Genomic DNA, 24,395 nt, shown 5'->3' with positions numbered 1-24,395 from the left:
AGCCTCGAAATTGCAACAAGCGGTTCTGTGAAAATGAATTTAATCAGAAGTCACTGCCAGATTTCTGGATTGGGGCATCCCAATCAGAGTATCCTGCCTTGGCAAATCGTGCTGTTAAGACACTGATGCCCTTTGCAACCATGTACCTATGTGAGAGTGGCCCTCACTGGCATGAAAACTAAATACAGGCACAGACTGCGTGGAAAATTATTTAAGACTGAGACTCTCTCCAATACAACCTAACATTGCAGACTTATGTGCATCTTTTCAAGCACAACCTTCGCATTAACCTTCGCATTAATTTGTTCTTAACTGACTTGCCTAGTTAAATAAAGGTAAAACAAACAAAAAACTGTGGTGAGTTATCCACCATTTTCGATTAATAACATGGTTAAATAAAGAGCAAAATTATTGATTATTATTATATTCTTATTTGTGCCCTGATGCTATAAGAGCTCTTTGTAATTTCCCACGAGCCAGGTTGTGACAAAAACTCACACTCATTCTTATGTTAATTTAGCCAAATAGGGCTGGAATATTCCCACATTCAAGGAGCTTTCTGTTTTGATTTGGATATTTTTCCTAAATCTTTAGGCATACCATACCTATAGAAAAAACAACTCTGCATCTCTGCCCAGCCTGGCAAGAGTAGCCAAAAGTGTGTTTAGCATCCCCAGTGGCTCTGCCAGTGTGGAGAAGATATTCTGCGCTGCTGACCTGCTCTCCAGGCTCCATCCCATGAGCCTGAACCCATAGACTGGCCAAACTTCTGTATCTAAAAATGTTTGTTTTTTTATGTATTGAAAAAGACACTAATAAGTCATTTTTAGTTTCATTTGTATTTAATTCTAAGTAAGTCACAGCCTATATGCACAATTTATAGACTATAATGATTTACTACAACAAAATGTTTAAATGCTTTGTGTCCCTACCAGCCTATTGTGTCTCACAAATGCTTCACAATGTATTTGTATGCTATAGCCTTGAAATAATATAGCCTAAAAAAAATGTTTGTTCCTTCTTAGGTTCCCTGTCTGGCTCCTGACCTATTGAGAGTTTATATGCTGTTTAATATGACATGTAGCCTATTGAGAGTGTTTATATGCTGTTTAATATGACATGTAGCCTATTGAGAGTGTTTATATGCTGTTTAATATAACATGTAGCCTATTGAGAGTGTTTATATGCTGTTTAATATGACATGTAGCCTATTGAGAGAGTTTATATGCTGTTTAATATGACATGTAGCCTATTGAGAGTGTTTATATGCTGTTTAATATGACATGTAGCCTATTGAGAGAGTTTATATGGTGTTTAATATGACATGTAGCCTATTGAGAGTGTTTATATGCTGTTTAATATGACATGTAGCCTATTGAGAGAGTTTATATGCTGTTTAATATGACATGTAGCCTATTGAGAGTTTATATGCTGTTTAATATAACATGTAGCCTATTGAGAGTGTTTATATGCTGTTAAATATGACATGTAGCCTATTGAGAGAGTTTATATGCTGTTTAATATGACATGTAGCCTATTGAGAGAGTTTATATGCTGTTTAATATGACATGTAGCCTATTGAGAGAGTTTATATGCTGTTTAATATGACATGTAGCCTATTGAGAGTGTTTATATGCTGTTTAATATGACATGTAGCCTATTGAGAGAGTTTATATGCTGTTTAATATGACATGAAGCCTATTGAGAGAGTTTATATGCTGTTTAATATGACATGTAGCCTATTGAGAGTGTTTATATGCTGTTTAATATGACATGTAGCCTATTGAGAGTGTTTATATGCTGTTTAATATAACATGTAGCCTATTGAGAGAGTTTATATGCTGTTTAATATGACATGTAGCCTATTGAGAGTTTATATGCTGTTTAATATAACATGTAGCCTATTGAGAGTGTTTATATGCTGTTAAATATGACATGTAGCCTATTGAGAGAGTTTATATGCTGTTTAATATGACATGTAGCCTATTGAGAGAGTTTATATGCTGTTTAATATGACATGTAGCCTATTGAGAGTGTTTATATGCTGTTTAATATGACATGTAGCCTATTGAGAGTGTTTATATGCTGTTTAATATGACATGTAGCCTATTGAGAGAGTTTATATGCTGTTTAATATGACATGAAGCCTATTGAGAGAGTTTATATGCTGTTTAATATGACATGTAGCCTATTGAGAGAGTTTATATGCTGTTTAATATGACATGAAGCCTATTGAGAGAGTTTATATGCTGTTTAATATAACATGTAGCCTATTGAGAGTTTATATGCTGTTTAATATGACATGTAGCCTATTGAGAGAGTTTATATGCTGTTTAATATGACATGAAGCCTATTGAGAGAGTTTATATGCTGTTTAATATGACATGTAGCCTATTGAGAGTTTATATGCTGTTTAATATGACATGTAGCCTATTGAGAGTGTTTATATGCTGTTTAATATGACATGTAGCCTATTGAGAGAGTTTATATGCTGTTTAATATGACATGTAGCCTATTGAGAGTGTTTATATGCTGTTGAAATGATGTTAGCTTCTTACAGTCACCTTTTCATGTTTATTCAAATAGTTTTCATTCAGATCATGTGGTTTGTTTTCAATACTTAAACAATTGGTAGGTCCAGGTAGTCACAGAAATTGATGGGTGTTTTTTTTCTGTAAGCGTGGAGCATTGTTTTAGCAGCGCGGTAGGAAAGGACATCGAGCGGGATGAAGAAACATTCAATGTTCTTGAAATTTTCCACATTGACTGACCTTCAGGTCTTAAAGTAATGATGGACAGTTGTTTTTCTTTGCTTATTTGAAATGTTCTTGACATAATATGGACTTGGTCTTTTACCAAATAGGGCTATCTTCTGTATACCACCCCTACCATGTCACAATACAACTGATTGGCAAATGAACTTTTAACAAGGCACACCTGTTCATTGAAATCCAGGTGACTACATCATGAAGCTGGTTGAGAGAATGCCAAGAGTGTGCAAAGCTGTGATCAAGGCAACGGGTGGCTACTTTGAAGAATCTCAAATACATGATTGTGTATGTGTTATTTCATAGTGTTGATGTCATCACTATTATTCTACAACGTAAAGAAAATAGTAAAAATAAAGAAAAACCCTTGAATGAGTAAGTGTCCAAACTTTTGACTGGTATTGTAAATGTCACTAGGCAACAGAATAGATAATAAACAGTAACAGCAGTGTATGTGATGACTCAAAAAGGGTCAAAGCAGATGGTTAACTATTTAACTAACAGCTACCCGGACTAACTACTTAGCGTTCATGTGGTTTGGGGATAGAAACTGTTGCAACGGTACCGCTGACCGTGTGGTAGCAGAGAAAAGTCTATGATGTTGGGTGGCTGGAGTCTAAAGACCATTTTTAGAGCCTTCCTCCGACACCACCTTGGATAGCAGGGAGCTCGGCACCAGTGACGTACTGGGCTGTACGCACTAACTACCCTCTGTGGCGCCTTGCATTGGGATGCCAAGCAGTTGCCATACCAAGCGGTGAAGCAGTCAGTCAAGATGCTCTTAATGGTGCAGCTGTAGAACTTTTTGAGGATCCGAGGGCCCATGCCAAATCTTTTCAGCCTCCTGAGGGGGAAGAGGCATTGTCGCGCACTCTTCACGACTGTGTTGATATGTGTGACAATTCCTTACGTATGTGGACACCGAGGAACTTGAAGCTCCCGATACCCTCCACTACAGCCAATGTGGATGAGGGCGTGCTCTGCCCTCCCCCATGTAGTGCACGATCAGCTCCTTTGTCTTGCTGACGTTGAGGGAGATTTGCAGTTTCATCAAAGACAAGCGTATGGGGTATGGGGTGGGGTAGGGTTGTTGCGGTGACCGTATTACCGCCAAACCCGCGGTCATGAGTGATGAAAGCAGTCAAATTCCACATTACCCTTCTAGTCACGGTAATTAGGTTTCTCCAAGCTCTGATGTTGCTGCTGGTCATAAGTAGCCAACCAAACCTGCCAACTGCCTGGTACTCAGCACTCTATTGTCCCTCCAATCACTCTGACATCAATGCAAATGTATTCAAAAATCTAATCTAAACCCTCCGTGAGAGCCCATGAGCTCATGTTGAGTAAAATTTCTATAGGCTATGCAATTGAATGAGAAAACGTAGTGATGGGCTCTAATAAAAGACAAGGATCCCATCAGCTTTCTACAGGCCTACTATATTTATTTCTCAACTTTCCTAACAGGAGTATAGCCTACCTGACTGGCATGAAAATTAACAGTGGGAAAAGCATCCTCCATTCATTGAGAATTATATATTATCACTAGAATGATGCCCAGCATAAGGAACAATGCCTTTTTTGTGAATTGGATAAGGACGCACACAGTTGAGTCCCCGATGTGTCCGTCTCCATTTGTTGCCTGTCAGAAAGACCCGATCATGTTACAGAGAGCCATGTGAGTGAGAGGAGATTCGGATTGCTTTTCTACAGACAATGGAATTCTCCGGTTGGAACATTATTGAACATTTATGATAAAAACATCCTAAAGATTGATTCTATACTTCGTTTGACAAGTTTCTAGGGGCTGTAATATAACTTTTTGAACTTTCCGTCCGAAGTTCAGCTGGACCTGAACGCACGTTTGGATTTGTTTACCAAACGCGCTAACAAAAGAAGCTATTTGGACACAAATTATGGACATTATCGAACAAATCAAACATTTATCATGGAACTGGGATTCCTGGGAGTGCATTCTGAATAAGATTATCAAAGGTAAGTGAATATTTATAATGCTATTTCTGACTAACGTTGACTACACAATAACTTAGATTATTTCATGGTTTGCTTTTTCCGTAAAGTTGTTTTGAAATCTGACACAGCGCTTGCATTAAGGAGAAGTATCTCTCTAATTCCATGTATAACACTTGTATTTTCATCAACATTTATAATGAGTATTTCTGTAAATTGATGTGGCTCTCTGCACAATCACCGCAGGTTTTAGAACTGAACGTACCGCGCCAATGTAAAATGAGATTTTTTTATATAAATATGAACTTTAGCGAACATACATGTATTGAGTAAGATGAAGTCCTATGAGTGTCATCTGATGAAGATCAAAGGTTAGTGATTCATTTTATCTCCATTTGTGCTTTTTGTGACTCCTCTCTTTGGCTGGAAAAATGGCTGTGTTTTTCTGTGAGTTGGTGGTGACAAACGAACAATCGTTTGTGGTGCTTTCGCTGTAAAGTATTTTTTAAATCAGACACTGTGGCTGGATTAATGAGAATGTTTTCTTCAAAATGGTATAAAATACTTGTATGCTTGAGGAATTTTAATTTAGATTTTTGTTGTTTTGAATTTGCCGCCCTGCACTTTCACTGGCTGTTGGCGAGGTGGGACGCTACCATCCCACATATCCCAGAGAGGTTTTATGTAGCCTTACAATGTATTAAAAATCCAAACATATAGCCCAATGTTTGTAGAACTAAAATTACATTAATAACTTAAGCATATAGGAGTACCTATTTATTTGTTAACCGCTCAACACAGAATAGTATGCCCACTCCCTCAAATCATTGAGAAAATATTTATATTTTATTCTGCTTTGTAAAATTGTATAATTCCACAGAATTATAAGCTAATCTTGTCTGCTAAATTAACTAGTGTAGCCCACAGCCATTTGGCATAGCCACATCAGAACCAAACAGAAGGACAACTCAGAGTATGTTATTCTGTTCTTCTGAAATAAGACTACCTTTTCTTCACATCATGCTTCTGTAGACCTGTCTAAAATAAATAATGGATTTATTGTGAAGGTGTAGGCTATATTACACAGATTCATTAGACTTTTTAAAAATGGCTTGTAGGCTGTGTGTGGAAGCCAGGAGATACTAAATGTGTTTATGTTAGTTAATTAAAGGTCAATTACCGTGAGACCGACAGTTATTTGCTTGACCGCCACAGCCCTAGGCTGGGGTGTACTTTTATTTATTTTCTTTCCATCACATTTATCTGGAGAAGAGAAACATCAGAGAAAGGCAAGAGCTGACAGTACTTGTCAGAGAGGGACTTGTTCTAATGCACTGATCCCTGTATGATGAAATTGGATGCCAGCCTCTCCTTGCCAACACTTGCCTGTCTTCTGTGACAGATGGCAGCCATCTAACTCATAATTCTGCATAAAGAGGTAGTAATAATAATTATTCTTCTTCGCCCCTTGCAGCTGCACCCCCTCTCTCATCTCACTCCCAGGACCCCTTTATGGGGACATTAACCCCTGGTTCTGGATGAATCACCCCCAGTCAGTTTGCCTGGACAGCACTGGGACCTGCAGCTGGGGGCCCGCCATGGCTATTCCAGAGCAATAGCTCCTCAGTGGCAGTCAGTCAGTCACTCAACCATGACTCATTGAGGGGGGGGGGCTACCAGTTAAACAGGCCTATGTCATATCTGGCCTTGGTCTGCTAGAGCAGCGTCAGAGAGAAAAGAGAGAAGCTGCTGCTGTTGGTTAATTAATAACCTAAGAGATCTCTAATGACCAGGAGAGCAGAGCAGGGAGGAACCTCAGGCTACAGTCAGTCAGTGACATCATGATGCCCTGACCTATACCTGAGTAACAGAGACCTGAGGAAGGGAAGGTGGCTCTAAAGTACAGGAGGGAGTGTTACCCACTCACTGCAAAAACAAAAAGGCAGATATAGGCCATGAAACATAGCATAGGACTAGCAAAATACAATAATAGAATATGTTGGCACTGAGGACCTAACAGTTGATGCCCCTTGGTTAAAATAGCTAGAGCTGTGATCAAATTGAAAAGGATCAATTGTGTTAAACCATAAAAGGAAGAGAATAGACAACATCAACGGATGTATTGCAACATTCAAAACAAAACATTAAAAGGTCATTGACTTGAACTTGTTTATAACAACAGTTGCAAACTCAACGGTATGGAGCAATAACAAGCCGCTATTGGTACTGTGCTGCTGAGTTGGAGCAAAGCACTTTGAGAAAAACATTTCACTGTTTTCTTCTTCACCTATATCCAACTCAACTCAAAATCTGGAATCATTTAAAAGATTTATCTGTAAAAGTTTTCACTCCGTGTGAAGTATGGCCATTCTATACAATAAGGGCAAGCTACTAGATCGGAATCGCCGATTAATTAGGGTCGATTTCAAGTTTTCATAACAATCAGAAATCGGTATTTTTGGGAGCCGATTTTGCCAATTTTTGTATTTTTATTTTTTATATATACACCTTTATTTAACCAGGCAGGTTAGTTAAGAACACATTCTTATTTTCAATGACGGCCTGGTGGGTTAACTGGTGGGTGGGTCTGGTGGGTTAACTGCCTTGTTCAGGAGCAGAAGGACAGATTTTGGGATCCAATCTTGCAACCTTACAGGTAACTAGTCCAACACTCAAACGACCTGCCTCTCGTTGCACTCCACAAGGAGACTGACTGTTACGCGAATGCAGTAGAAGTCAAGGTAAGTTGCTAGCTAGCATTAAACTTCTTATAAAAAACAATCAATCATAATCACCAGTTATAACTACACATGATTGATGATATTACTAGTTTATCTAGTGTGTCCTGCATTGCATATAATCGATGCAACGCTGGGGGATGATTTAACAAAAGCCCATTTGCAAAAAAAGCAAAATCTTTGGACGACTGCAACGAACCATAAACACCAATGCCTTTCTTAAAATCAATACACAGAAGTATACATTTTTAAACCTGCATATTTAGCTAAAAGAAATCCAGGTTAGCAGGCAATTTGAACTAGGTGAAATTGCGTCATTTCTCTTGCGTTCATTGCACGCAGAGTCAGGGTATAACAGTTTTGGCAGCATGGCTCATTGCAAACTAATTTGCCAGAATTGTACGTAATTATGACATAACATTGAAAGTTGTGCAATGTAACAAGAATATTTAGACTTAGGGATGCCACCCGTTAGATAAAATACAGAACGGTTGCGTATTTCACTGAAATAATAAACATTTTGTTTTCGAAATTATAGTTTCTGGATTCGACCATATTAATCACCAAAGGCTCGTATTTCTGTGTGTCAATATAATTAAGTCTATGATTTGATAGAGCAGTCTGACTGAGCGATGGTAGGCAGCAGCAGGCTCGTAAGCATTCATTCAAACAGCACTTTCGTGCGTTTTTCCAGCAACTCTTTGCAAGCACAGCGCTGTTTATGACTTCAAGCCCATCAGCCTAATGGCTGGTGTAACCGATGTGAAATGGCTAGCTAGTTAGCGGGGTGTGCGCTAATAGCGTTTCAAACGTCACTCACTCTGAGACTTGAAGTAGTTATTCCCCTTGCTCTGCATGGGTAACGCTGCTTCGAGGGTGGCTGCTTCGAGGGTGGCTGTTGTCATTGTGTTCCTGGTTCGAGCCCAGGGAGGAGCGGGACAGAAGCTATACTGTTACACTGGCAATACTAAAGTGCCTATAAGAACATCCAATAGTCAAAGGTTAATGAAATACAAATGGTATAGAGGGAAATATTCCTAATTCCTATAATAACTACAACCTTATCTTACCTGGGAATATTGAAGAATCATGTTAAAAGGAACCACCAGCTTTCATATGTTCATTGATGTATTATATTAAGTTAAAATCAGTGTTCATTCAGTATTGTTGTAATTGTCATTATTACAAATAAATACATTTACAAATTGGCCGATTTAAATGGGTATTGGCATTGAAAAACCATAATCGGTCGACCTCTACTAGCTACAAGATCTTTTTGGTCATCTCGATCCTATTTGTACAATAACTCAACTGTCAGCAGCATGAAATGTGAACACACATGAACCCTTCAGTCGGTGAATAAGGGGCATGCATGGCCCATTACAGCATAGATTACTACAATCAGATATAGACTGATTTGTTCTGTATGAAAACATCCACAGTGCTCGGCTAAACTCCCTGTAGCTTCATATTATCTAACCAATCCCAAAGCCTCTTTGCTGAACGAGTCGTCAAATTAATTCTGAGGTAATGTTGATCGAACAATGTTTTTAAAGCTACATAACTATGAAAATCCGATTTGGATTTTTTTTTTAAGGTTTATATAACATTGTTTGCTGCCAGTGTACATCCCAGCCATCTGTCCTGGCTGTGTGTTGGGGCCAACGGAATCCTGTCTTAGCTCTTGAAGGTAGTCTAATACCATTTCACAGAGAAAATGGACATGGATCTACAATTAACAAAAATATAAACGCAACATGTAAGATGTTGATTTCATGATCTGAAATAAAAGATCCCTGAAACTTTCCATATGCACAAAAGGCTTATTTCTCTTAAATGTTTAGCACAAATTTGTTTACATCCCTGTTAGTGAGAATATCTCCAATGCCAAGATAATCCATCCACCTGACAGGTGTGGCATATAAAAAGCTGATTGAACAGCATGATCATTACACAGGTGCACCTTGTGCGGGGGACAATAAAAGACCACTAAAATGTGCAGTTTTGTCACACAACACAATGCCACAGACATCTCAAGTTGAGGGAGCATGCAATTGGCATGCTGACTGCGGGAATGTCCAACAGAGCTGTTGCCAGAGAATTTAATGTTAATTTCTCTACCATAAGCCGCCTCCAACGTCTTTTTAGATCATTTGGCAATACGTCCAACCGGCATCACAACAATACCAGCCCAGGACCTCCACATCCGGCTTCTTCAACTGTGGGATTGTCTGAGGCCAGCCACTCGGAAAGCTGATGAAACATTTTTGTCTGCAATAAATCCCATTTGTGGGGAAAAACTCATTCCGATTGGCTGGGACTGGCTCCCCAGTGGTTGGGCGTATATGAACTGTAACTCAGTGAAATCATTGAAATTGTTGCATGTATATATTTGAAAAGGGAGAGCTGCACACTCTAGGAGCTCAGATGAAGTAATTGAATAACCAACTTTAACAGACAAACTGTCTTTATCAGGGTATAATGACAAACACTGCGGGTCACTAGTTTATATAGTCAAAGGGCTCCCGAGTGGCACAGCGATCTAAGGCACTGTATCTCAGTGCTAGAGGCATCACTACAGGCGCTGGTTGGATTCCAGGCTGTATCACAACCGGCCGTGATTGGGTGTCCCATTTACATTTACATTTAAGTCATTTAGCAGACGCTCTTATCCAGAGCGACTTACAAATTGGTGCATTCACCTTATGACATCCAGTGGGACAGTCATAACAATAGTGCATCTAAAACAGGATTACTTAACCTATCCTAACCTATTATTGGCCCAGGTCCAGGTTAGGCCGTCATTGTAAATAAGAATTTGTTCTTAACTGACTTGCCTTGTTAAATAAATAAAAATGTAAGGACACAGTATATAAAGCCCGTTCCACCACCTATGCCTTGAAACACCATTCAGACATACTCAATACAGGATTGTGTTTGTTTACAGCCACATACACAATTATAAAACCTTTATTTCAACAAAGAACAGACTGAGACCAATGCAATGAAGAGACAACTAAAGTTATTTTGCTTCCGCTGCTCTGACCTGCTTATCATGAGACTCTGTCTTCTAAGGCTAGGCTATATGTTCTCATGGCATTGAGACATCAGAACACTGAAGAGCCTGTGTGAAAACGCCCCTTGGCATATCTCCCCTCCTTTCACCATAGAAAAATAAACAAATGTACAACACCGCAATGTGCAGCATTCATAATCCCTGCAGATTTCAGTCGTTTCTCAATATGGGCTAATTCGCTTGGCAAAAAAAAAAACAGCCTCTGTTTCTGTTCTAACTGACACACTGAAGCAGGAGTCATTTACGGTTGTTAATTACTCGAAGACATTACCCTAGTTCAGGTGTCCAAAAGTTACTGCTCTACTACTGTTCCAACACACACTCCTTGAGACCCAGCCCCAGATCAACCAGAGGCCCAGATCAACCAGAGCCCCAGATCAACCAGAGCCCCAGATCAACCAGAGGCCCAGATCAACCAGAGGCCCAGATCAACCAGAGGCCCAGATCAACCAGAGCCCCAGATCAACCAGAGAAAATGAGGCCCATTCATGGCTCATTGTGTCAATTTGAAAACACAAGATCAAACACCACAGTAGGAGTAAGCAATGCTGTCTTGTAACACTGGTGCAATAGATCATCTGGATCACAGTGAAGTGCTACTGTGATACAGTTGTTTTACTGGGCCGTGCTGTGTTTTTTACTGCTTAAATATACCATGTCAATAAGGCCAGTAAACCTGGGCTGGACCAAAGGAGTTCAACAGCAGAACACTGAACCCACTGCACAATATGGAGACAATAAACCGCAGCCCTTCATTAAACAGTAACTAGGAAGAAGGACAAGGGTGGTAATACAGTCACACAAATCCCAAGGTAAGGTTGGATTTAGTTAATCCTTTGTTTGAAGAGGATGTGTGTCTGCAAACTGTGTCAGGGCCAGAGACCTCAGACCACCTTAGAAGTGTCACCTGACAGTGACATCATTATAACCCACAGTTCTGGACATCAAAGTGTCAAAGACTGACTGCAGAGGGAAAGGTTCCTGTGTGCACTGAATGTGTATACTACTGTGTGAACAGCACACCCATTTGCTTCCAACCAAAACTACATAAAACTGCCAGCAATGAGCACGTAAACATTTCTGTCTAGCATTCCACAATATCATAAAGCAATTCCCCCAGTTGAGATCAAACTGCCTCCCTCCCAACACACTAATCTGGTTAGAAAATACTCCAGATTTTTCTCATAGGTGCTTATAAATGAGGACACAGTGCAAAGCTTCGCTCTCCAAAATGCTGCTGAAAGCAAAACCATTTGTGAAAAGAAATGTGGAGCATCAGAGCAGATGACCTTTTATGACATCAAGATCCCTTTTATGACATCAATATCACCAGAGAGTGGGTGGAGCAATATATTACACCACCTATCACTCAATCAATGCTAACTTTCTAGTTACGAGAACATACTTCAACAGCAATAAACTCCTGCAGATCTTTATGTTCCAGAGGGACAATTTTATATGTTTATTGATTATGAAATATGAGTGAGACATCAAATATTGAGAGTCAGTTGTTGTTGAGCAGCACTGAAATCAACATTGGGAATGCTGATCCTGACCTTGTGCATTATTATTTTTCTGAGCGCCAACAATGTTCTAGCCGTAATATTTGAAATTCAAATCCTATCCCATTTACCCGAAAGGCCAAACACTGTGGTGCTCCCTACCAGATAATTCTCCCAAAAACAACTGGCATGTTCGCTCCCCTCCTCCTCTAGTCATAACATCTTACAGAGAGCGCACATACAGTACTAACATGAATAATGGGAGTGCTTGGGAAAGCATCTTAGGAGTACTGATCTAATTACCCAGTCTATTCATTATGATCTGAAAATGCAAAACAGATGAGAGGCTTTATGAATAGTGTCCCTGATCTGATTAATGGTTATGGTATGGTGCTGCTCCCTGGGGCAGTGAACTAGCAGAGCAGACGAAATGACACCACCTGCTCCCTCAGTGGGACTAAAACATGCCTCAACAACATAATCCCAAATCAAGTGCTCATTGACCTCTGCCCTTCTCATCCACCCTGTGCTGTGTGTGTGTGTGTTCACTCTCTTTCACTCTATTCTGAAATGTCTCAGATTAAGTCAGTGTTTAGATAGGTTGAAAGTAGGATGAGTGAGGTCATGCAGTGCAGCAGGTGACCTGACTTGACGCAGGTTGGACAGATGAGAAAGTATACAGTATTACATATAATACATAAGAGATTCGTGCAAGGACCAATCAGCAACAAATGAATAGGAATTGCGAAAACAAATCAAGAAAATAGCATGTCAATCAATCAGTTTGACGTGTATTCAGTACAATCAATAACCACTGACTTAAGTAATACCCAGTAAAATCACAGTTCTTGATTTCTGCATCTATAAAAGGTAGAGACCTAGCTGGGTTATTCGTGGGACCCAAACCTGTCTTTTAGCTAAGCTTTGTATTGTAGCTAGCTGGTCTACTGAAGAACACTCATGTCATGACAACTCACCACATCTTTCGCCGCTGTCCCGCTTCCGTGCTGGTCCGGAATTAGTTTTTTGTTTTTATTTTCGGTTCTTTTCATTTTCTCACGTGGGGAAAAAATATGACAAAAAGAAATGTTTCACAGATATCTGCCTCTGCTTAGCTAATTTACGCTAGGCTAGCCAGCTAACTGTATCGACGTCTTCCTCGCATTTCCTTTGGAAACTTGAAGTTCATATCTCCTGCTGTTGCTGTGATGTGTTCAGCAAGTCCAACTGGTGTCAAATCCGACCGTAGAAATAAATCCCCGTTCAAATTAACTTGTTGGCACAAACAGACTAAATGATCCTCGGCAACTGAAGTAATGTCACAACTATGTTGACAGGTTGTCAGTCGCTTGGTTGCTGTAGGTACAAGCTAGCTAAGCTCTCTAGTTAACGTGGTTGTCTTTTTCCTGGCTACCGCATTTTACGCGCCACCGTTATGTAGCTTACAGGCTAGCTAGCTAGCTGAGAAAACCTAACTAGCAAGGGTATCGAGCGAACAGAAATGAAAGGCGAGCTCGTACAATTACCAGTACACCAAAAACGATATTAAATGTTTTCCAAACTCCACGCACCCCGGTGACTTCGCTATCAGACAGACCTGGATGGATGGTTAGCTAGACTCGAGCTAAGCCAGCTTCGTAGCTAGCTAACGTTACCTGCAAAAGACACCTTGTCATTGTAAACACTTGGCATTTCTTCTTGACAAGGTGACGTAGCAGAGATGTTCTAAGTTTCTTCCATCCAACTTATAATGGAAAGTAAAAATTGTATTATTATTCACGAATGTCTCTCGATCGGTTGTCCTCGCCCTCTCTTTCAAATGGTCAGTCTTCTTCCATCGTCGCCGGTGTGAGCTGCTGATTTGGTGATCTGTGACTGTGTGCAGACTGTGAAGTCACGATTCGCTTCCTGAATCTCCTCTCACGTTTCAACTGCAGTGCCTCCTGCTCCTATACCACTGATCTAGGTTCAGCATGTCTTCAAGTTGCCAAAATTCAATACATTCGAAAGTAATTAAAATCTGACCTGTAATCAGCTTTCCATATGCAAACTAGACAAGGTGCACGCACTGGATATAAACATGCAGCGCATGGCATGAGACCCGTGTAGATGAGCGAAGGAGCTGGTGTCTGCTGCCATCCGGTGGTTGGAATGGGTAAATGTTCTAACTTGAGCACTTCAAATGATTGTGTGTAAAAAAAAAACGTTTATAGAAATCTTCCAAGAACAAACATTATATTTTAGTCCCGTTTTATTGAAAAGCTTCTCCCTAAAACAACAAGGGCTTGTAAAGTAAGCATTTCACAGAATTCAACAAACAAAACTGGATTTGATATACAACACATGCATAAAAAATAAATGAAGCCCCTGACCTTGACACCAGACCCCCTCTTCCTGACACAAAACAAGCTGTTTTAATGTACGCCCCTGCCATTATGTACATACAGTAAGATGTACTATCTTATACAGATACAGCTTTGCATATCTCAGTGTAAGAAACCAAATTTTCACATATCCTGCTGATGATTGTCACATATTTTGTTAATAGAAAATAACATCTATGGTTACCACAACAGAAAAGAAAAAAAATCTAATCAAAATAATATTGACATTTTTTGTTGTTGTCTTAGAAGGGTTTAAATGTTAGCCCAAATTAAAACAACTTTACAAATTTGGATTAAAAAACATTGTGTGGTCCATTAGCCTCTGAGGCAACTCTGTTCAAATCAAAAATGTAACAGTTACAACTTATTTTGGACAAAGCACCAAATGCTCCTGTCACTTTCTTAAATAGGTCATTGGAATACATCAGCAGGTCATAGTTGAATGTATTGCAGCTGGCAGCAGTATGCCGCCTGCTTTAAGGACTCAGGTCCAGAGACTAGATTTAAAGCTGGGAACAATCTTTACATCTTTAGTATGGTTACAGGTTCTAGTAGTTCAGCAGGAAGACAATTGTAGGGTCAACCCATCCATAGGATCTTTAAAATCTGAATAGTGTTTACATCTTGTGACATCAGTAACAGACCATTTCAATGGCAGAAGAAGTATCGTACGAAACAAGGTATCTAACATCTATAAATATGGCTTTTTTTTCCCTCAAACAACATGCAACTACTTTACACATACACACACTTACAAACTTGTCTTGTTAGACGTGAAAAGGAAGCACTTTATTCTTGTTTGGCTTTTTAAAAGCCTCTATTCCTGGCTTGTTCAAGGTTGATTGTCATAGGATCCTTGAAGAGGTTTCATATAGAGCTCAAAACATAATATATGTCTCAGATAAATAGGGGAAACACTTCAGTTGAGGTACCTTCGTAACACCTACATAAGACAGTCGTCAACATTCATTAACCACTGTTCTGCTTGGCATACAACAGCATCACAGAGAGCACCTGGCTGAACCCCTACTGACTATCAGACAGTCTCCACTCAACTAAAGTGTTCTCCCTATTTAACCAGAAACCTGAGATTATGTCCCATGTTTCAAACAGGAAGTATCCTGTCTCCCAGTATTAGGGGGAACTTGGAGCTGGTGCATCACAAAGAAGCTGCCTGTAGGGAACGCGGTACGTCAGACCCTGGGTATTAGGCCACAGGACCGTAGGGGTCCTGGGTGATGTAGCCTGGATGTGGGGTTTCACGATACCCCAACCAGCAGACTGGGTGAGCTCACAGAAACCTCTTGGGTTTTCACCTGGGAGGAAGGAAGAGGCAAAAGAGGATGGACGGGTCAGCATTCTTACAGGAACTGTACAGTACCAGTCAACAGTTGGAACACACCGACTCATTCAAGGGTTTATCTTTATTTGCACTATTTTCTACATTGTAAAAAAGTTCTAAACGAATCCAAATATATTTTATAACAGTGTGCTAAGCTGTCATCAAGGCAAAGGGTGGCTAATTTGAAGAATCTTAAATATGAAAATACGTCTTGATTTGTTTAACACTTTATTGGTTACTACATGATTCCATGTGTTATTTCATAGTTTTGATGTCTTCACTACTATTCTGAAATGTAGAAAATAGTCAAAATAAAGAAAAACCCTTGAATGTGTAAGTGTGTCCAAACATTTGACTGGTACTATATATATATATATATTTCATGTTACTATGTAATGTCATGACTTATGTCATGTGGATTCATTGCGTTCTGACATAAAGACAATGAAAATACTCCATCAATGATTACCTCAAATTGTCTTCACATGCTTATTTATTTCCACTCTAACCTAAACAGAGTCAATTTAACACACACACACACACACACACACACACACACACACACACACACACACACACACACACACACACACACACACACACACACACACACACACACACACACACACACACACACACACACACACACACACACACGCAGGGTCACTAAAATCTGCTGATGGTAGGCCTACAACAAGTATGATCCCAATAAGTAGGTGATAGAAAATGTTATATGTACAATGGTATTACAAAATAAACATGTTTAACCAAGTGATTGCGTCAAAGAGGGGATCATGCACTGCTGTTTAATGCCAGTAGGCCTCCTACTCTATGAAGGAAGCTGGTTAAAGGCCCAGTGCCGTCAAAATTCAGTTTTCCTGTGTTTTCTAAATTGTACAACAGCTGATGAAGTGAACACTGCAAAAATGTGATGCGTGTTATTTCACACAGGACCTTCTAATCTGCAGTTTTTAAATGAGTGGCGTTTTGGCTCGTCTGGTGACATCACCAGGCTGTAGAAGTTTATATACAAATAACAAAGACAGTTCCAAACCTCGCTGCCAATAACAGGTCATTTTCAGGTTACATATCCCTCCCAATAGACCCCTCAAATTAGGCCTCTTATTCAGACCACTCCCAGACAGGTAGCAAAATTAATGATTGAGAAAGATGTTTTGTTGTTGACCATTTAAATGGAAAACAATTATAGTAAGGTACATCATTGTTATTCAGAAACAATTTGATGTTGAGATAAAAAACAGCTGCATTTGGGCCTTTAAAGATAGGCAGGGTGGATTACTGGATGCTGATACAGGCACACTGACAGGCACAGCATGCCAGGGAGTCATACCTTTACCAACCCAGGGATGGGAGGAAGAGGAAGAGGAGGAGGGGAAAGAAGTGAGGCCAAGGGAGGACATTCTCTGCTCGTTCTCCTGGAATAACTCAAGGAAGAGCGAGAGATGGAGCGAAATAGAGGTAGATAGAGAGACAAATATAGAGAGTGCATGTGAGAGAGGAAGGGGTAAAGGAGACGGAATAGCTAACAGGGGTTTTTCTTAAGTAGATTAAGAGTATTAAGAGGGTGGAGAGTTCTAGAGGGTGGAGAGTTCTAGAGGGTGGAGAGTTCTAGAGGGTGGAGAGTTCTAGAGGGTGGAGAGTTCTAGAGGGTGGAGAGTTCTAGAGGGTGGAGAGTTCTAGAGGGTGGAGAGTTCTAGAGGGTGGAGGGTTCTAGAGGGTGTGAGAAGAAATCAATAAGTCCTGCAAAAAGGGTGAGCTCACCTCTAAATTTGTCCGTGCCTTCTTCAAGACATCCTTTGTTCTTGACACTGTAAACAATCAGAAACAAAACTGTTGTGATTAATCTGTGACCCATCACTTCAACACACACAAACACAAAAGTAATTTATTCCCAAGGCCCTCACACAATCGGTGCTGAGGGACACACACACACACACACACACACACACACACACACACACACACACACACACACACACACACACACACACACACACACACACACACACACACACACACACACACACACACACACACACACACACACACACACACACACACACACACACACACAGAGATAGAAAGACAGAGAGAAACATATAGAGACATAGACAAAGAGAAACAGACAGCGAGAAACAGTGAGGGAAACAGACAGACAGACAGACAAAGAGAAACATATGGAGACATAGACAAAGAGAGACAGACAGAGAAACATAGACTGAGAGAAACAGAGAAACAGAGAGAGAGACAAAGGGAAACAGAGAGAGAAACAAAGAGAGAGAAACAGACAGCGGGAAACAGAGAGAAACAGACAGGGGGAAACAGACAGGGGGAAACAGACAGGGGGAAACAGACAGGGGGAAACATAGAGAGAGACAGACAGACAGAGAGAAACAGAGAGACAGACAGACAGAGAGAAACAGACAGAGAGAAACAGACAGAGAGAAACAGACAGAGAGAAACAGAGAGAAACAAATAAACACAGAGAAACAGACAGAGAAACAAAGACTGAGAGAAACAGACAGAGAGAAACAAATAAACACAGACAGAGAGAAAGACAGGGGGAAACAGACAGCGGGAAACATAGAGAGAAACAGACAGGGGGAAACATAGAGAGAAACAGACAGAGGGAAACAGACAGGGGGAAACAGACAGCGGGAAACAGAGAAACAAACAGACAGAGGGAAACAGACAGGGGGAAACAGACAGCGGGAAACAGAGAAACAAACAGACAGAGAAACAGACAGAGAAACAGACAGACAGAGAGAGAGACAGACAGACAGACAGACAGACAGACAGACAGACAGACAGACAGACAGACAGACAGACAGACAGACAGACAGACAGACAGACAGACAGACAGACAGACAGACAGACAGACAGACAGACAGACAGACAGACAGACAGACAGACAGACAGAGAGAAACAGACAGAGAGAAACAGACAGAGAGAAACAGACAGAGAGAAACAGACACAGAGAAACAGACACAGAGAAACAAAGACAGAGAGAAACAAAGACAGAGAGAAACAGACAGAGAAACAAAGACAGAGAGAAACAGACAGAGAGAAACAAATAAACACAGAGAAACACAGACAGAGAGAAACAAATAAACACAGACAGAGGGAAAAAAAGACAGAGAGAAACAAATAAACACAGACAGAGGGAAACAAAGACAGAGGGAAACAGACAGAGAAACAGACAGACAGAAACATAGACAGAGAGAAACAGACAGAGAAACATAGACAGAGAGAAACAGACAGAGAAACATAGACAGAGAGAAAAAAATAAACACAGACAGAGGGAAACAAAGACAGAGGGAAACAAAGACAGATGGAAACAAAGACAGATGGAAACAAAGACAGAGAAACAGACAGAGAGAAACAAAGACAGAGAGAAACAAAGACAGAGGGAAAGAGAGAGAGAGAAACAAATAAACACAGACAGAGAGAAACAGACAGAGAAACAAAGAGAGAGAGAAACAGACAGAGAAACAGAGAAACAGAGAAACAGACAGAGAGAAACAGACAGACAGAAACATAGACAGAGAAACAGACAGAGAGAAACATAGACAGAGAAACAAAGACAGAGAGAAACAGACAGAGAAACAAAGACAGAGAGAAACAGACAGAGAAACAAAGACAGAGAGAAACAGACAGAGAAACAAAGACAGAGAGAAACAGACAGAGAGAAACATATAGAGACATAGACAAAGAGAAACAGACAGCGAGAAACAGTGAGGGAAACAGACAGACAGAGACAGACAAAGAGAAACATATGGAGACATAGACAAAGAGAGACAGACAGAGAAACATAGACTGAGAGAAACAGAGAAACAGAGAGAGAGACAAAGGGAAACAGAGAGAGAAACAAAGAGAGAGAAACAGACAGAGAGAAACAGACAGAGAGAAACAGAGAGAGAGACAAAGGGAAACAGAGAGAGAAACAAAGAGAGAGAAACAGACAGAGAGAAACAGACAGAGAGAAACAGACAGGGGGAAACAGACAGGGGGAAACAGACAGGGGGAAACAGACAGGGGGAAACAGACAGGGGAAACAGACAGCGGGAAACAGACAGCGGGAAACAGACAGCGGGAAACAGACAGCGGGAAACAGACAGCGGGAAACATAGAGAGAAACAGACAGACAGAGAGAAACAGACAGACAGAGAGAAACAGAGAGACAGACAGACAGAGAGAAACAGAGAAACAGACAGAGAGAAACAGACAGAGAGAAACAAAGACAGAGAGAAACAGAGAGAAACAAATAAACACAGAGAAACAGACAGAGAAACAAAGACTGAGAGAAACAGACAGAGAGAAACAAATAAACACAGACAGAGAGAAACAGACAGAGGGAAACAGACAGGGGGAAACAGACAGCGGGAAACATAGAGAGAAACAGACAGAGGGAAACAGACAGGGGGAAACATAGAGAGAAACAGACAGAGGGAAACAGACAGGGGGAAACAGACAGCGGGAAACAGACAGGGGGAAACAGAGAAACAGACAGACAGACAGACAGACAGACAGACAGACAGACAGACAGACAGACAGACAGACAGACAGACAGACAGACAGACAGACAGACAGACAGACAGACAGACAGACAGACAGAAACAGACAGAGAGAAACAGACAGAGAGAAACAGACAGAGAGAAACAGAGAAACAGACAGAGAAACAAAGACAGAGAGAAACAGACAGAGAAACAAAGACAGAGAGAAACAAATAAACACAGAGAAACACAGACAGAGAGAAACAGACAGAGAAACAAAGACAGAGAGAAACAGAGAGAGAGAAACAAATAAACACAGACAGAGGGAAACAAAGACAGAGAGAAACAAATAAAAACAGACAGAGGGAAACAAAGACAGAGAGAAACAAATAAACACAGACAGAGAGAAACAGAGAGAGAGAAACAAATAAACACAGACAGAGGGAAACAAAGACAGAGAGAAACAAATAAAAACAGACAGAGGGAAACAAAGACAGAGGGAAACAGACAGAGGGAAACAAAGACAGAGGGAAACAGACAGAGAGAAACAGACAGAGAGAAACAGACAGAGAAACAGAGAGAAACAGACAGACAGAAACATAGAGAGAAACAGACAGACAGAAACATAGACAGAGAGAAACAGACAGAGAAACATAGACAGAGAGAAACAGACAGAGAAACAAAGACAGAGAAACAGACAGAGAGAAAAAAAGACAGAGGGAAACAAAGACAGAGGGAAACAAAGACAGAGGGAAACAGACAGAGGGAAAGAGAGAGAGAGAAACAAATAAACACAGACAGAGAGAAACAGACAGAGAGAAACAAATAAACACAGACAGAGAGAAACAGACAGAGAGAAACAGACAGAGAAACAGAGAGAAACAGACAGACAGAAACATAGACAGAGAAACAGACAGAGAGAAACATAGACAGAGAAACAGAGAGAAACAGACAGACAGAAACATAGACAGAGAAACAGACAGACAGAAACATAGACAGAGAGAAACAGACAGAGAAACAAAGACAGAGAGAAACAAATAAACAAAGACAGAGGGAAACAGACAGAGGGAAACAGACAGAGAGAAACAGACAGAGAGAAACAGAGAAACAGACAGAGAGAAACAGAGAAACAGACAGAGAAACAGACAAACAGACAGAGAAACAGACAAACAGAGAAACAGACAGAGAAACAAAGACAGAGGGAAACAAAGACAGAGGGAAAGAGAGAGAGAGAAACAAATAAACACAGACAGAGAGAAACAGACAGAGAAACAAAGAGAGAGAGAAACAGACAGAGAGAAACAAAGACAGAGAGAAACAAATAAACACAGAGAAACAAAGACAGAGAGAAACAGACAGAGAGAAACAAATAAACAAAGACAGAGGGAAACAGACAGAGAAACAAAGAGAGAGAGAAACAAATAAACACAGACAGAGAAACAAAGACAGAGAGAAACAAATAAACACAGACAGAGAAACAAAGACAGAGAGAAACAAAGACAGAGAGAAACAAAAACAGAGAGAAACAAAGAGAAACAGACAGAGAGAAACAAATAAACACAGACAGAGGGAAACAAATAAACACAGACAGAGAAACAAAAACAGACAGAAACATAGACAGACAGAAACATAGACAGAGAAACAGACAGAGAGAAACATAGACAGAGAAACAGAGAGAAACAGACAGACAGAAACATAGACAGAGAAACAGACAGACAGAAACATAGACAGAGAGAAACAGACAGAGAGAAACAGACAGAGAAACAAAGACAGAGAGAAACAAATAAACAAAGACAGAGGGAAACAAAGACAGAGGGAAACAGACAGAGAGAAACAGACAGAGAGAAACAGACAGAGAGAAACAGACAGAGAGAAACAGACAGACAGAGAGAAACAGAGAAACAGACAGAGAGAAACAGAGAAACAGAGAAACAGACAGAGAAACAGACAAACAGAGAAACAGACAGAGAAACAAAGACAGAGGGAAACAAAGACAGAGGGAAACAAAGACAGAGGGAAAGAGAGAGAGAGAAACAAATAAACACAGACAGAGAGAAACAGACAGAGAAACAGAGAAACAGACAGAGAAACAAAGAGAGAGAAACAGACAGAGAGAAACAAAGACAGAGAGAAACAAATAAACACAGAGAAACAAAGACAGAGAGAAACAGACAGAGAGAAACAAATAAACAAAGACAGAGGGAAACAGACAGAGAAACAAAGAGAGAGAGAAACAAATAAACACAGACAGAGAAACAAAGACAGAGAGAAACAAATAAACACAGACAGAGAAACAAAGACAGAGAGAAACAAAGACAGAGAGAAACAAAAACAGAGAGAAACAAAGAGAAACAGACAGAGAGAAACAAATAAACAAAGACAGAGGGAAACAAAGACAGAGGGAAACAGACAGAGAGAAACAGACAGAGAGAAACAGACAGAGAGAAACAGACAGAGAGAAACAGACAGAGAGAAACAGAGAAACAGAGAAACAGACAGAGAGAAACAGAGAAACAGAGAAACAGACAGAGAAACAGACAAACAGAGAAACAGACAGAGAAACAAAGACAGAGGGAAACAAAGACAGAGGGAAACAAAGACAGAGGGAAAGAGAGAGAGAGAAACAAATAAACACAGACAGAGAGAAACAGACAGAGGGAAACAAATAAACACAGACAGAGAAACAAAGACAGAGAGAAACAAAGACAGAGAGAAACAAAAACAGAGAGAAACAAAGAGAAACAGACAGAGAGAAACAAATAAACACAGACAGAGGGAAACAAAGACAGAGAGAAACAGACAGAGAGAAACAGACAGAGAAACAGACAGAGAAACAGAGAGAAACAGACAGAAACATAGACAGAGAGAAACAGACAGAAACATAGACAGAGAGAAACAGACAGACAGAAACATAGACAGAGAGAAACAGACAGACAGAAACATAGACAGAGAGAAACAGACAGACAGAAACATAGACAGAGAGAAACAGACAGAAACATAGACAGAGAGAAACAGACAGAAACATAGACAGAGAGAAACAGACAGAAACATAGACAGAGAGAAACAGACAGACAGACAGAAACATAGACAGAGAGAAACAGACAGACAGAGAGAAACAGACAGACAGAGAAACAGACAGACAGAGAGAAACAGACAGACAGAGAAACAAAGACAGAGAGAAACAGACAGAGAGAAACAGACAGAGAAACAGAGAAACAGACAAACAGAGAAACAGACAGAGAAACAAAGAGAGAGAGAAACAGACAGAGAGAAACAAAGACAGAGAGAAACAAATAAACACAGAGAAACAAAGACAGAGAGAAACAAAGACAGAGAGAAACAAAGAGAAACAAAGACAGAGAGAAACAGACAGAGAGAAACAAATAAACACAGACAGAGAGAAACAAAGACAGAGAGAAACAAAGAGAAACAAAGACAGAGAGAAACAGACAGAGAGAAACAAATAAACACAGACAGAGGGAAACACAGACAGAGGGAAACAAAGACAGAGGGAAACAAAGACAGAGGGAAACAAAGACAGAGGGAAACAAAGACAGAGGGAAACAGACAAAGAAACAAAGAGACAGAGAAACAGACAGAGAAACAGAGAGAAACAGACAGAGAAACAGAGAGAAACAGACAGAGAAACAGAGACAGAGAGAAACAGACAGAAACATAGACAGAGAGATACAGACAGACAGAAACAGAGAGAGAGAAACAGAGAGAGAGAAACAGAGAAACAGAGAGAGAGAAACAGAAACAGAGAGAGAGAAACAGAGAAACAGAGAGAAACAGAGACAGAGAGAAACAGACAGAGAGAAACAGAGACAGAGAGAAACAGAGAGAGAGAGAAACAAAGACAGAAACAGACAGAAACAGAAGAAACAGAGACAGAGACAGAGAGAAACAGGAGAGAGAGAGAGACAGAGAGAAACAGAGACAGAGAGAAACAGAGACAGAGAGAAACAAAGACAGAGAGAAACAAAGACAGAGAGAAACAAAGACAGAGAGAAACAAAGACAGAGAGAAACAAAGACAGAGAGAAACAAAGACAGAGAGAAACAGACAGAGAGAAACAAAGACAGAGAGAAACAGACAGAGAG

At 40.3% G+C, this 24,395-nt stretch overlaps 2 protein-coding genes across 13 annotated transcripts in view; both read right to left on the bottom strand.

The window, feature by feature from the left end:
* The window catches only part of mast2 (microtubule associated serine/threonine kinase 2), a 303,372-nt gene extending 289,429 nt beyond the window's left edge, over nt 1–13,943 (bottom strand). For all 7 annotated transcript variants that reach the window (XM_046300154.1, XM_046300155.1, XM_046300156.1 and 4 more), the window contains exon 1: nt 13,030–13,943. In XM_046300154.1, coding sequence (XP_046156110.1) covers nt 13,030–13,104 — 75 coding nt within the window. In that variant the 5' untranslated portion in view covers nt 13,105–13,943. The remainder of the gene's footprint in view (nt 1–13,029) is intronic.
* A 342-nt stretch (nt 13,944–14,285) lies between these two features.
* Nucleotides 14,286–24,395, bottom strand: part of LOC123996629 (phosphodiesterase 4D interacting protein) — a 106,649-nt gene continuing 96,539 nt past the window's right edge. For 5 of the 6 annotated variants that reach the window (XM_046300153.1, XM_046300150.1, XM_046300149.1 and 2 more), the window contains 3 exons: nt 17,561–17,607; nt 17,130–17,214; nt 14,286–15,752 (listed from right to left, as the gene is read on the bottom strand). In XM_046300153.1, the coding sequence (XP_046156109.1) occupies nt 15,571–15,752; nt 17,130–17,214; nt 17,561–17,607 (314 nt within the window). In that variant the 3' untranslated portion in view covers nt 14,286–15,570. The remainder of the gene's footprint in view (nt 15,753–17,129; nt 17,215–17,560; nt 17,608–24,395) is intronic. The other variant, XM_046300151.1, reaches the window with a different exon arrangement.

The sequence above is a fragment of the Oncorhynchus gorbuscha genome, linkage group LG15 (assembly GCF_021184085.1).
Source record: "Oncorhynchus gorbuscha isolate QuinsamMale2020 ecotype Even-year linkage group LG15, OgorEven_v1.0, whole genome shotgun sequence".
Classification (NCBI taxonomy): domain Eukaryota; kingdom Metazoa; phylum Chordata; class Actinopteri; order Salmoniformes; family Salmonidae; genus Oncorhynchus; species Oncorhynchus gorbuscha.
Note: the sequence above shows the minus strand (reverse complement) of the source record. Positions and strands in the feature narration are given on the sequence as shown.